We start from the raw sequence: 13,516 nt of genomic DNA on the forward strand, positions 1-13,516 counted from the left end.
CACCCCCTACTGTGTGGGACACAGACACATTGAGATCCCTACGAACCAGGAGCAGCAGTTCAAAGGAACACCAATCATCCCCCAAATAGAAAAATCTCCTACTGCTGAACACAGTTCACTTATTTATTTATTTTTATTTTTTGCTTTTGTTCCTGAACAGCTGTGTAATTATCCCTTCTCACCAAGGTCAGTCGGGTGCCTGGCAGCTCTTGTACAAACAAACCTCTCTCCACCCGCCGTAAGGTGTATGACAAGGAACAATGCTAATGTCTCTGAGGCAGTGATAAATGGAGCAGCTCAGGGGGGAGCTGGGCTTTGTAAATCCTCTCCTCGGCCAATCCCAGGACATTTCAGGGGTGCCCGATACTGTGAGTGGTGGCTTTTGACCAAGCCACCGAGTGGAGGTGGGTTAACCAGGCAGAACTTGGCGGTTCCAACCCAGCAGTGAGCCCCTTCTGCAAGGCCAGCTAGGCCTGGGAACATGGAGGAGGCAGACACGCGGCCCCAGGGTGACACCCACAGACTAGGGGGTGAGAGGGGGAGGTCCCTCACCCAGGACATGGAGAAATGTGAGGACATGAGAAGTCACAAAAAGAAAAAACAAAATGAGCACAATTCTTTGACAACTGTGTGTACCAAGGGAGGGTGAGGGGCGAAGGACAGAACAAAGTACTCAGGGTCAGAATGTGTCCAGTCTTTGGCTTGTGGTCTGGTTTCAGAAAAACAACCCGCCTCACCTCGCTCCTCGGCTGCCAGGGTAAGTTTGAATGGTTCCCCAGCCTTCCTCGTATGCATCGCTCTTTTAAAGATCACCCGGGATAATGTGTGTACAAGTCTTTGGAAAGTGCACACTGTATTTGGGGACCTATCATGTGACCCTGGTGACCCAGAAGTGCTGCAGCCACACGGGCCGGCCGTCCTGTGGGACTAGCCCAGAAGTGAAATCAAGGAAAAGCTCAAGTCACTGTTGCATCTTCCCTGCGCCTGGACACAGTGCTTCCTGATGTGAGCTGCCCAGGGGTCTGCAGGTGGTGACCGTCGGCTGTAATTTTGAGGATGAATACTGCCGTATGGACGCCAAGATGGTCTTCTTGCCCTCTGCAGCAGCAGCGTGTCCCTGACACTTTCAGTTTCTTACCCAGCATATTAGCAACCCCTGGCTTTCCTACAAGGACAGGTGAGGGAAAACAGAAGGAGTTGGGTTCTTGCTTATCTTTGGGAATTTTAAAACAATTCTCAGTGGACTTAGAAATCAGAACAGAGCAGGTTGAAAGCAGGCGTGAAGGAGCATTGATTGCTTTCTTCTCAAAGAGTGCAGGGGATGTCACCCTTCGTGCGTTCCCCAAAGTTCCACAGAGCCTAGAATGTTCTATCTGAGAGAAACATTAGAGATCATCAAGTCCCTTCATTTTACATATGAGGACATGGAGGCCGGGGAGCTGATGATGTGACGTATCTGAGGTCACAGAGTTAGAGAGCGACCAAGCCAAGCCGGAGGCCCACCCAACCCCAGCCTGGGCTGCCACAGGGTGTGTCCCCGTGGTATGTGGGACAGCTAAACTCTTATATAATATGGGAAATTTGGCTGAGGAGAAGCTTTGATAAGCTCAGCTTATTTTCAAGAATGCCCCTATACTGCTGCCTATAAGAGTAACATGGTTTCTTGTCTACACAGTTAATTTTAACAGTTTGTGCAAAACACCAAGGTAGGCACCACAGGACAGGGTACCTGGGGCAGAAGCTGTTCTTTTCTTTGGTTGCCAGGTTGCTGGCTCGCCTTGTGGGGAAAAGAAAGGAAAAAAAAGAAAATTATAGAGCTGCCCAAGAACAAAAACAAGAGAAAAAAATAGAAATAAACTCGTGTTTAGAAGTGGTGGATGTGTGTTATTTTCATAATGAACACTAAAGAGCAGGACCCTTGTCCATTCTTTGTAGCCCTTGCAGATAAAAGGTGCCTGATGAATATTCAGGAGCTGCGGAAGGGGGTGAAATGACGCGCAAGCGGAGGGTTACACAGCTACTTGACAGTAGCCGGCTGAGAACTAAGAGCCCCCTCTCTGCTCGCCACCTCACTCTTATTTTCTTCCCCGTGCCACATACAGCATAACAGCCAGAATAGCCTTTCCAAAATATTGATAATAGCACGACCAAAGCGGAATCCCCCGGGGGCGCGAGAAGAAAGACCCTTGAACCTCCTGGCGCCTGGTCTGTGTGGAATCCCATGCGGTTTCCTCCAGACAGTACAAGCCGGATATGTTACTGTGGAGATGGATTTTACAGGCAGGGTGACCTCAGGGGAATAAGATGAACCCTTTTTTTTTTTTTATAGCCCCTGAGAATCCTATCTTCCAGTTCCCGAAGCAGCTATTTAGGTCATTAAAAATTAGTTGCTTGTCCCTTTGAGCTCGGTCCCCACAATGTTAGGGAAAACATGCAGACTGCTGTTGGAAAGTCAGAGTCAGAGTTGCCTGGCACAGCGCACATTCCTTGTGAGCCAGTACGTCTGCCCAAAAGGTGTAGGCAAGGACATTCATTGCAGCGGTATTTGGGACAGCCCCCAGCTTGAAACGCCCTAATTGACCATCGCTGGTAGGACAGGTAAATCAGTGGTGATCTCAATAGGATGGAATATTTCTCAACACTGAGAATGAACAGACCACAACGACATGCATCCACACGGCTGAATCTCACAAATGTAATGAACGCAAGAAGCCAGACACCAAAGCCAGACACAGTACATTGTATAAATCCATTATATCAAGTACAAAAGCAGACATGACTGATCTGTGTCATTAGGTTAGGGCAGTGGTTCTCCCGGGTCAGATGAAGGGTAATGACTGTCAGGGGGTACAAGAAGATCCTGGCAATGCTCTGTGTCTTAAACTGTCTAGATGCTGGTTGCCAGGACTTTGTTTATTTGTGAAAATTCTTCCACCTGTCCATTTCTGCTTTGTGTGTACAAAGTTTAGTTTGGGCAAAAATCCTGCCTTCCTCCTCATGGCGGGCTATTTAATTGAGAGCTCTGTCCCCATCTCACCTCTGCCCCTCTTGTCCTCTTGTTCCAGCAGTTGCAACAATCACACCTACCCCGGCAGCACCTCCAGCCACAGCGGAGCCCATATCCAGTGCAGCAGGTCAATCAGTTTCAAGGTGAGGCCCATGCAGCCAGTAACATTGCCTTATGTGCTGTGTTTGCATCAGGTAATATAAAAAATAGTGAAGAACTGAGAGTACCAACCAATCAAAATGCATTTTTGAGGGCCCTTGCTGTGCCAGGCATTAACTTTTGGGTCCCTGGGTCCCAGAGAGGTTCTGGTGGGATCAGGGAGGGGTCAAAGTGGCTGTGGGGGACTGAGGTAGCTATTCTTTGCCAGAGGTATTCAACAATTCAACAACCAATAAGAACATACCAGTGCCTGTTGGCCCAATATCAGCTTTGTTAATGCCCAGATCATCATCTCAGTGACCACAGGGGAGAAGATCTTGTACCACATCTTTCTTGCTGAACCCAGCAGTTCAGCTGGCCAAGCCCTCACTTCCAACAGCCAAACTGGAAGATTCTGGCTTGTAGTAACCACTAATCTCTCCTGAAGATAGTAACAAAGTCTTGAGGTTGATTAAACTATCTTGATCCTGCTGACCTTTGCAGAAATTCCTCTCCAGACCTGCGGGGGGGGGGGGGGGGGGGGGCGGGGGGGTCTTCGTTTTGTTCCTGGCTCCTGACAAATGCCCAGTGAGATCGGTAACCTGTGAGAAGTCAGGATTCATTGGTCTCGGTAGGTCCTATGACAAGGGAAGGGAATGGGAATTAGGATTTCTGTAGTTAGGGGAATCCAGGAGCCCCCTAAAAACTCCTGAGGATATACTGGGGAGGTTCCTCAAGCTCATCCTGCACTCGGGCTTGCTTCACTGGAGGTGGAAAGGATGATAGGTGAATGGCCCTTATATTTCATGACACAATGGCATATGGGAAAATAGCAAATTGATAGATGAGAGTATTGTCCTTGGAGAAAAGTTCTGGTCAAAATAACTTGTATGAGAACCTACAAATCTCAAAGGTTTTAATGACTGACTTCCTCTTACTAAGTCCTGTGTCTCTGGGCAATGTTATATGCCTATGAGGAAATGCTTATTTTTCACAAATTCATACATTTTGTGAGTGAAAAATAGAACATAGACCCTTTTAGGGGGAAAAAATCTGTATTATGCTGTCCACTAGAATATAGAAGATTGTCTTTGACATTTGTAATATTAAAGAGTAGACAGGAAAATTAATTTGACTACAGTGTCTCATAATACTGTCTGTTTTAGACAAAAACAAGAAAGAAAAAGTAGTCTGTTGTTTAACATATGTAATAATCAGATAAAGGAAAGTTAATTCTTTGGACGCATCTAATTTTTTTCCCTGTGTATACTTAAAATTACTGAAGATATAAAACTAGATTAATAAAATGTTTTTTGTTTTTCTTGAAAATATGGTGCTGATTTTAAAACACCCTTTTTCCCGTAAGAATTATACCTAGATAGTGCAACCATTTATACTAAGTAAAAGTAAAGGTTGGCTTGGATTAATCTTTTAATATCTCTTAAAGGGCATTGGCAGTATTTCTGCCCTCTTGATAAAGGACCTATTTCTAATTGAAAAACTTAGTCCAGACAATATCCAGTCCCTCACCATTTCCATTGTAAACACACAACAAAAATTTCCAAAATATTAAAAGTCCTTTTATCTTTTTCCCGCAGCCCATCAGCCTGTGTGTGTGATTTGGGTCTATCTGATCAATCTCTGAGCCAGCAATATTTTTCCCTTAAATGTTTAAATAACTCAATAACCCATTTCACCACAGTTGATCCAATCGGTCATGCCGTCAATACAAATTTAGTTGTTAAGGTCACAAAACTTCATAACAAGATTACAAGTTGCACTCCAGTATTTAATCAGGAACTTTTGATTTTAAAAAAATCACTTAGCTATCATTAAGCTTAAAACAACCACAATAAAAGAATGCAACCATTTCTAAGGATTGCTACCAGCCCCGCTCCCAATCTTCCAGGTTTCCCCACAGCAACTATTTCAGTTTTTAATGCAGAATAGTATTGATCTCAAGCCTCAAAAACTTGTCATAATCAACATTTCTGTAATTTTCTCTCTTAAAGAAATAATATATGGAGACACATTTGCTGCCAAGAAATCAATACACCCGTCAGGAAGACAAAAACACACTTCAGTTCCCTGCCAAGGTGCCAGGCTTACCAAGGTTACACTGTTTACATCTGCGTTCTCTTCTCAGTTCCAGGGAAGATCAAATTTGCTTATAATATCGACTGGCTCTTATATTGCATCTTTTTTAAATGTCCGGGGGGGGTGGTATTTTGTCTCGTAGACTTAATCATTAGCAGGGACACAGAAAAAGCCATGATGTGCTCCTCCCAGTCCTTGACAGCATTGACTGGGGTCCGCAAGGTGACATTTCTATTCTCCTGGCTGGTTTGGAGATTTCCTGGGAACCGGTCAGGAAGGCCTCACTCAAACGCCTAATTAGAATGGAGTGACTTGGCATGTTCACACTCTGGCCAACTTTTAAACAGCTTCATTAAAACTCTGTTAGCAGTCTATGGAGAGCCGTCGTCATTGCTGATTTCAAGGAGTGGACTTCACTGGAGAGAAGTTCATTGCCAAGTAGCAAGTAGCAGGATGTTTCTGTTTCTGGCTCAGGAAGCTAGCCAGTTTGCACTGACGAGGGGTGATTCAGAGCATGCGGAAATCTACAGAGTGGGTCGCAGAAAACGTCCCATCTGTTGAAATAGCTTCTTAGCAGAAGCATTGGCCTTTAACCTCTAGAACCCTGTTCGTCTTAAGGGAAGTTTGTCTAATGGTCTCTACTGATAGTGTTCTCTAGTGAACCACGTTCACTTCACAAACAGAGTGGGCACAGTGATCGCTGTTTCTTCTTCATTTAGCCCAGGAAATGAATTCTCTCTCAGCTCCAAAAAAACGGTATCTAATTGGTTGAGGATGGCATCCCATCAAGAAGTGTGAGAAATAATTTGCTTCTAAAACATAAACAAAAATAACATTGGGGTGATCAAGTGAAAAAGTCAACTACAAAAGCATGTGTGCAGTATGATACCAATCTGTTTTTATGTAAATAGTAGTTAGTCATCTATGGACAGTGGGAACTTGGATGACTTTCATTTTCATCTTTGTGCTTTTTCAATATTTTCCAAAGTTTTCCACAGTCAGCACATGTTACAAGCAGAAAAATAATCATTGTTTCTATTAAGGATTTGTTATTAGAGTAGATCTTTTTGTATAAAAGAATCTGTCACTCCCAAAGAAAATTCAGCACCTTGTCACAGTACATTGCTTATCGAGAAGAGTGAGTGGATGTCCTTTCTTCCCACAGGTTCTCCGCAGGAAATAGCCGCTGTGAGAAGCCAGGCCGCCCTCCAGAGCATGCGGACGTCACGGCTGATGGCACAGAACGTGGGCATGATGAGCATGGGACCCTCCCAGAACCCAGGGACAATGGCCACAGCCGCTGCCCAGTCAGAGATGGGACTGGCCCCTTATACCACCACACCGACCAGCCAACCGGGCATGTACAACATGAGCCCAGGAATGACCCAGATGTTGCAGCACCCAAACCAAAGTGGCATGAGCATCGCGCACAACCAAGCCCAGGGTCCAAGGCAACCTGCCTCTGGGCAGGGGGTGGGGATGGTGAGTGGGTTTGGTCAGAGCATGCTGGTGAACTCAGCCATGACCCAGCAGCACCAGCAGATGAAAGGGCCCGTAGGCCAGACCTTGCCGAGACCCCAAGGCACACCAAGGCTGCAGAGCATTATGGGAACGGTCCAGCAGGGAGCCCAGAGCTGGCAGCAGAGGAGCTTACAGGGTATGCCTGGGAGGACTAGTGGAGAATTAGGGTCATTCAGCAATGGCGCCAGCTACTCACTTCAAGCAGGCCAGCCGAGGCTGACCAAGCAACACTTCCCACAGGGACTGAGCCAGGTCGTGGACGCTAACACGGGCACGGTCAGAACCCTCAACCCAGCTGCCATGGGTCGGCAAATGATGCCACCGCTCCCGGGGCAGCAAGGGACCAGCCAGGCCAGGCCGATGGTCATGTCTGGCCTGGGCCAGGGTGTCCCTGGAATGCCAGCCTTCAACCAGCCCCCGGCCCAGCAGCAGATGCCCAGTGGCAGCTTTGGTCCGAACGTCCAGAGCCAAGCCTACGACCGTAGTGCCCCTCAGGACATGTCGTACAGTTACAGCAGTGAGGCCTCTGGGGCTCCCTTCCCTGGCCTCTCGGACAGTGCCGACCTCGTGGACTCCATCATCAAAGGTGGGCCAGGGGATGAGTGGATGCAGGAGCTCGATGAATTATTTGGAAACCCCTAGTCAAGAGGGGCCCCAAGCACCACAATTCTAGTGGTTAAAGCATAAAACAGGAAGAAGAAACAGGATGTGGGCCCGTCCTTGTTTTTTGTTTTTTTGACCCACTAAACTGAGCAGAACTGCAGCTGGCTGGTGGTGAAAGATCCAGGTGCCAATCCATAGCCCTGCAGGACCTCACCCACCTGATTTTTACACAGCAGCCAAGATGCGATGCCGTGCGCCTTCCTGCTGCGGGAGAGGGAGACACCAGAGGCAGGTGGGGAGGGCGGGCGAGCCTCCTGCTCGGGACCCCTGTGATCGAGCACCTGGCCCAGCAAGGGCTGCGCCTGCCCACACACTGCTGCCCGAGGCAAGGCCTCCGTCAGCCCCACCTGCCCAGGTACGGTGACTGCAGCTTTGGAGACACGGGAGACAGAGCCTCGGGCAGGGGGGGCCCACGGAGGCTGCGGGGTAGGCCACGCGCACAGGTCAGACGCGTGCTGAGCTCCAGCTGGGAAGAGATGTCAGGCTTCAGGACCCGCGGCTAGATGTCCACGGCAGGCAGGAAGACCGGTGAGATGGCGCAGGGAGACGGCCAAGGTCCTCCAGGCCTGTCCCCTGCCCCAGGATGCCCTCAGGAGTGTCAGAGGTGTTGCTGTTGGCTGCCTCATAAAGATAGCCAAGGGAACTGGGAGGAGGGCCGGTCCTGCAGTCCAGGGGGCGGCTCTGTGCGGGTGGCGATGTGGCCCTCAGGCCGGGTAGTAGTTCGGCTGGGGCCTCCTGGGAGCCTAGTATGACAGTGACACACCAAGGCAGTTGCCATCTACACAGGGTGGGGAGCCCCTGGCGGATGCTGTGTGCCTGCCAGTAGGACCACCTTCCTGCCCCACCCCACCTTTGTCCCTCCTGGTGTCCATCTCAGTATCCGTGCCTCTTCTCTCAGACAACCCAGGAAGAAAGGAAGCTTTTCATTTCTAGGGACAAAATAAATAAATGCAAGAAGAACTTAGACAACGCCTGAAATGCCAAGGCGACACTGGAATGTTCTTTCTCTGCCATGTGTGGAGTGGAGTGGAACAGTTGTGCCCGGAACTGAGCAGGCTGCCCTGAGGCTCGGTGGTGGGCTGACCCGCACCACATCTGACTCTGCTGGGACCCCCAGGGAGGACTGGCCCGGGGGCACCACGCAGGCTCCCTTTGGGAAAATCCCAGGGATGATGCCCTAATGTTGGCCATGCCCTTAATGCCTACTCACCAGAGACAAATCTAAACCCCTGGAGATGAGGCACTGAGAAATCATTACTCCTTACATGTTTTGATGACAGAATACATGGTTCTTTCCTATGGGCACAGTGACCCACTTCAGAAGTCCTGTACAGTTGTTCTCTGTGTAATTCACTCCCGCCCGCCCTAACTGGAGTCCGTCAGAAGGGAGCAACAAGCTCTGCTATCATGAGGCTTGTCTCTTATTTACAAGGAGTTATCTGTCAGTCCTTGCCTCCCCTCCCACTGTCCCATGTTGGAGATTATGTGGCATAACTATTGTCCTAAGTGAGTAAGAGTGACGTGTGCTTTTCTCCTCCCTCCCCTGACCCCCCCCCCCCCATCCTTCCGTCTGTGTCCAAATGGCTGGCTGGCTCTCTTTGGGCAGTCACATGCAGCTTGCCACACCAGAGTCCAGACTGGGGGCCATGGGGAAGCAGACTGGCTGTCCTGGGAGAAGGTCCCAAGAAGAGGGGTTTGAACAGAAAGCCAGGGGTGGAGGATGTAGAGGTGTCAGGCTGGCAAAGACGGCCTTGACTTGCTCACCAGGTCCTAAAGATGTAGACCTATTCAGCCGAGGTGGGTGAGGGCCCAGGCGGAACCGTGCTATCTCTGGGAAGAGGTGTTAGCAGGGTGACCACGAGCACGCTGCATGGGGAGAGACACTACCAGGGAAACGGAAACTCCTGAGTGGGAACAGATGAAAACCAAAAATAAATAAATAGATAAATAAGCAAGCAAGCAAACAAGAAAACAGAATAGATGGTTACCTTCTTCTGAAAGGTACAGGAAGTAACGCTATAAGCAATGATGAGACACACTAGGGTTGGCTGGTGGAGGAGTAGCTTTATTACCTTGAAAAAGCTTCCTCCAAATGCTCAGTCTTGGGACCAACTAAATAGGTAGATTTTAATAAGGTGATTTTTTTTGTTTTTGTCTTTACTACGGTGCTGATGTATATGTAATGTCTAAAAAAAAAGTTATTTGTAAATAAGTTTTTACGATACTGCAGATATCACTGGGTCTACTATCTGTAAAAATATATATATATACATATAAATATATATATACTGTTTGTTTAAAATAGAGTATTTTTATTTCATTCCTTAACTCATCATCACAGCAGTGGTATCGCACTTCAGGTGACATCGAATTACTAATTTGTACTGTATGACCTATGGCAACTTGCTCCATTTTATTCAGATTTTTCTAGTCTCTTTTTACTTTGTACATTGAACATTGCTTATTTCCTTTTAAGAAATGTACAGAACTCTGAAATGTAGAAATGAAGTGATGTTGACATACCACTTTTAAAGAAAACAAAAAACAAAATAAATAAAAGATTGTTATCTGAATCAACCCAAAGTTTAGTTTATTGTTGGCTTGTCCCCGGATCCCCAGCCTTAATTAAGCAGATAGATAGATAGATTATGCTTGGGTTTTAATTGGTTAACTGCAGTTCTTGTCTCAAAATTGTGATATCATTATTTGAACATTTTTGTAACAGTGCAAAGCAATCAATCATCCACAGCCTTTTTAATTCAATCACACAACTAAAACGTTCTCAATTTGCACTCTGGGAGACGTGGAAATGTAAACAGAAGGAAATCAACTTTGAAAGGAACGTACTGAGGTCCATCCATAGATTCAGCACTGTAACAATTCAGATCCACCTGGTTCATTCAGAGGGTTTGGGAAAATGATAGTAAAAATGTTACTTTTTAAAAAATAAGGTCTGACCTGTGGTGGCACAGTGGAAAAAGTGTCGACCTGGAATGTTGAGTTCGCTGGTTCGAAACCCTGGGCTTGCCCGGTCAAGGCACATACAGGAGGCAACTACGAGATGATGCTTCCCACTCCCCACCGCCTTTGTCTCTCTCTCTCTCCTCTCTAAAAATAAACAAAATCTTGAAAAATGAAGAAAACTCAAGGAATGTATTGGGGGGAAGTAACAGAGGGGTTTTAGCCCGGCTGGAGTGGACGCTATGGGACGTGCATGCATACACATTCTACTAGCCCACTGTATCTCTGTGGAGGACTCCCTGGACCAGGGACTGGCTCAGCCTGCACCCAGCCGAAAGAGTTCCAAGTGCTTCACGGTTTCCATCCTCCCTGGTGCAGACTGGGTGAGAGCCCCCGTTACCTTCCAGAACAAACGCGGAGATAGGATTTCTGTACCAGAACTCCCCCTGCAGGATTCAGCAGAAGCTGCAACTTTGCCTGAAGTTGGCCCGTTGCCGGCTCACTAGGGCTCTTCCACGTGGGGCTCACATGGTCAGGCCTCATCTAGGACAGCTGCCTGGCCAGGACTAACGCTGTGGCTCTATGACAACCACAGAAGACCAAGCATACACCGCTGCAGAGCTACCAGGAGCTACCTGCTTTTAGGATCTCACTTTGCTTTAATTTTTAAACTAATGAACGTTTTCAAAAAAAAAAACAACTCAGAAAAATAGAAACAATAGTGCAGTGAATAACACTAACTAGATTCAAACATTGTTAACACTTTGCCAAATCACATACATATTTTGTGGAACCATTTCAAAGTAAGTTAGACGCACTCCAGCCAGTTCACCGCCTACATCTCAGCTTGCCGCTCCGAAGAACTAGGGCATTGTCTCCCCTAGTCACTCTGTCCTTATCCCACCTGATGTAATTAATATTCATTCCCTAATAGCATTTCCTCCCAGGTGTTTTTATAGCCGTTTCATTCTAACCAGGATTTTATCTAGGATCCTCCATTGCCATTTGGTTTTTATTCCTCCTACGGCAGAAAAGTTCTTCTCTGCCCCTTTATTCTTTCATAACATTGACTTTTTAAGGCAATAAACCTGATTTTTAACAATAAAATCAATTTATTAATATGCAACTGCCAAAGAGATCAGAAACCCACCCCTCTTCAGCTAGTGTGTTTGCTCCCTGTAGCCAAATTTGTAGGAATTAAAATGATCAAGAGATTGCCTTGGTGACAATAAAATTAGAACAAAGGAAGTAAATCCTGTAGTTCAGACGTTTAAAGCAACGAAGCTCTGATACCGTGGTACACCCATCCTCTTTTCCACATGCTGTTTTAAGTATCTTGTGTGTATGTGTTTATCGTTTAAATCATTTCCATTTAGGTGCGAAATAGAAATTGTTTTAAAATTCTCAAGTCTAAGAGTTGAAAAGTTTCTTTTTATTTTTCTTTTTGTTTTTTGTTGTTTTTGCAAGAGAAAGGGGCAGAGATAGAAGAGAGGGAGAGAGATGAGAAGCATCAACTTGTAGTTGCAGCACTTTAGTTATTCATTGATTGCTTCTCATACCTGCTGATTGGAGGTGGGAGCGAGCTCCAGCCAAGCCAGCAACCTTGGATCATGTCTATGATCCCATGCACAAGCCAGCGACCCCACACTCAAGCTGGTGAGCCTGCACTCAAGCCACTGACCTTGGGGTGTCAAACCTGGGTCGTCCGCATCCCAGGTCAGCACTGTCCACTGTGCCACCTCCTGGTCAGGCAAGAATTGTGTTCCCCTCCCCCCACTTCCAAAGGATAAGATTATGTAGTAATTGTGCTTTAGGGTCAAATATTTGCACTCTCTCTTCCTTGTCTGCGGTGTATAAAACAACATGTCACACTATAAGCCACCATAACTGATCAGAATACAAAACAGTAAAAAGACCACAGAATCACAGCATCTAAGAACATTAGCCCCGCCTGACCTGTGGTGGCGCAGTGGATAAAGCGTCGACCTGGAAATGCTGAGGTCGCTGGTTCGAAACCCTGGGCTTGCCTAGTCAAGGCACATATGGGAGTTGATGCTTCCAGCTCCTCCCCCTCTCCTCTCTCTCTGTCTCTCCTCTGTCTCTCTCTGTCTCTCCCTCTCCTCTCAAAAATGAATAAATAAAAAATTAAAAAAAAAAAAAAAAGAACATTAGCCCCATTTTATCGGTGGGATCACTGCGGCAGACTGATGAAGCCAGCAAGCTGTAGGGCGTTGCCTGGCTCCGGAGCCTTCTCCGCTTTGCTGCATGGCCTCTGGTGAGGTGCCCGGTCTGAAGTCTGGCAGCTAATGGGGGGGGGGGGGGGACTTACAGCCATATATCTTTATTCCTAGTCCAAAACGCTCTTAGCGTACTTAGGGATATTTAGTACTAGTGTTTGGGGTGTGAGAGATTATCATTGTTCTCTCCCCTCCTATTCTGGAAACACTGATATTTAAATGCCTTTATTTCTTTTTCTATTATTCATAGCCTTTGTACCTTTTCTTTGTACCCCGAAAAAAAAGAGAAGTCCCAATAAACAGCTCCTTGAAGATCTCCACACCAGACGCAAGGCATCCAACTTTCTTTGGAAAAGTTGACTGAGAGCTCTTCTCCTGATGTGATGTTATATGCTCATAACTCCATTTCCCTAAGGTCCCTAAGGACAGAGGTGGACTCGTTCCCATCTTACTGACGAAGAAAGTGAAGAAAGGTCATTTGCCATTGTGCCGGACAGTGACTGCACATACTGACACCTCGGCCACCAGCCCCAGGCCCCACGGGAGGCAGGAAGTGCATCAGTACCCAGCTCAGATCCTCCAGCAGTGACCCTCCCCCTTCCCCTCCCCCTGCCAGGAGCAAGAACACCCACTGAGCACAGTCTCAGGATGGTTCCTTGAAAAGAATCTGCCTTTTCTTTTTTCTTTATAAAGTCCATTTTCACAGCCAGGTTTGTTCTGTGCTATTAGTTGGCGACTCTCTTCTCTGGCTCCTCCCGATGTTTGCCTGATTCCACACACACCCCACCCTCTTCCAGACCCCTACCCCCACTCCCGGTGCAGCCATCTGCCACCAATGAAGTGGACTTATCTGCCTTATCCGTGTCTGTCTGGAACTTTCCATCAAGAGAGA

General features: G+C 47.1%; 1 protein-coding gene across 3 annotated transcripts in view; it reads left to right on the forward strand.

Moving 5' to 3' along the window:
- MAML3 (mastermind like transcriptional coactivator 3) overlaps positions 1 to 9,965 on the forward strand; it is a 423,907-nt gene extending 413,942 nt beyond the window's left edge. For 2 of the 3 annotated variants that reach the window (XM_066233050.1, XM_066233056.1), the window contains 2 exons: positions 3,066 to 3,150; positions 6,408 to 9,965. In XM_066233050.1, coding sequence (XP_066089147.1) covers positions 3,066 to 3,150; positions 6,408 to 7,405 — 1,083 coding nt within the window. In that variant the 3' untranslated portion in view covers positions 7,406 to 9,965. The remainder of the gene's footprint in view (positions 1 to 3,065; positions 3,151 to 6,407) is intronic. The other variant, XM_066233055.1, reaches the window with a different exon arrangement.
- The last annotated feature ends 3,551 nt before the right edge of the window (positions 9,966 to 13,516 follow it).

Source organism: Saccopteryx bilineata, chromosome 1 (assembly GCF_036850765.1).
Source record: "Saccopteryx bilineata isolate mSacBil1 chromosome 1, mSacBil1_pri_phased_curated, whole genome shotgun sequence".
Taxonomy (NCBI): Eukaryota; Metazoa; Chordata; class Mammalia; order Chiroptera; family Emballonuridae; genus Saccopteryx; species Saccopteryx bilineata.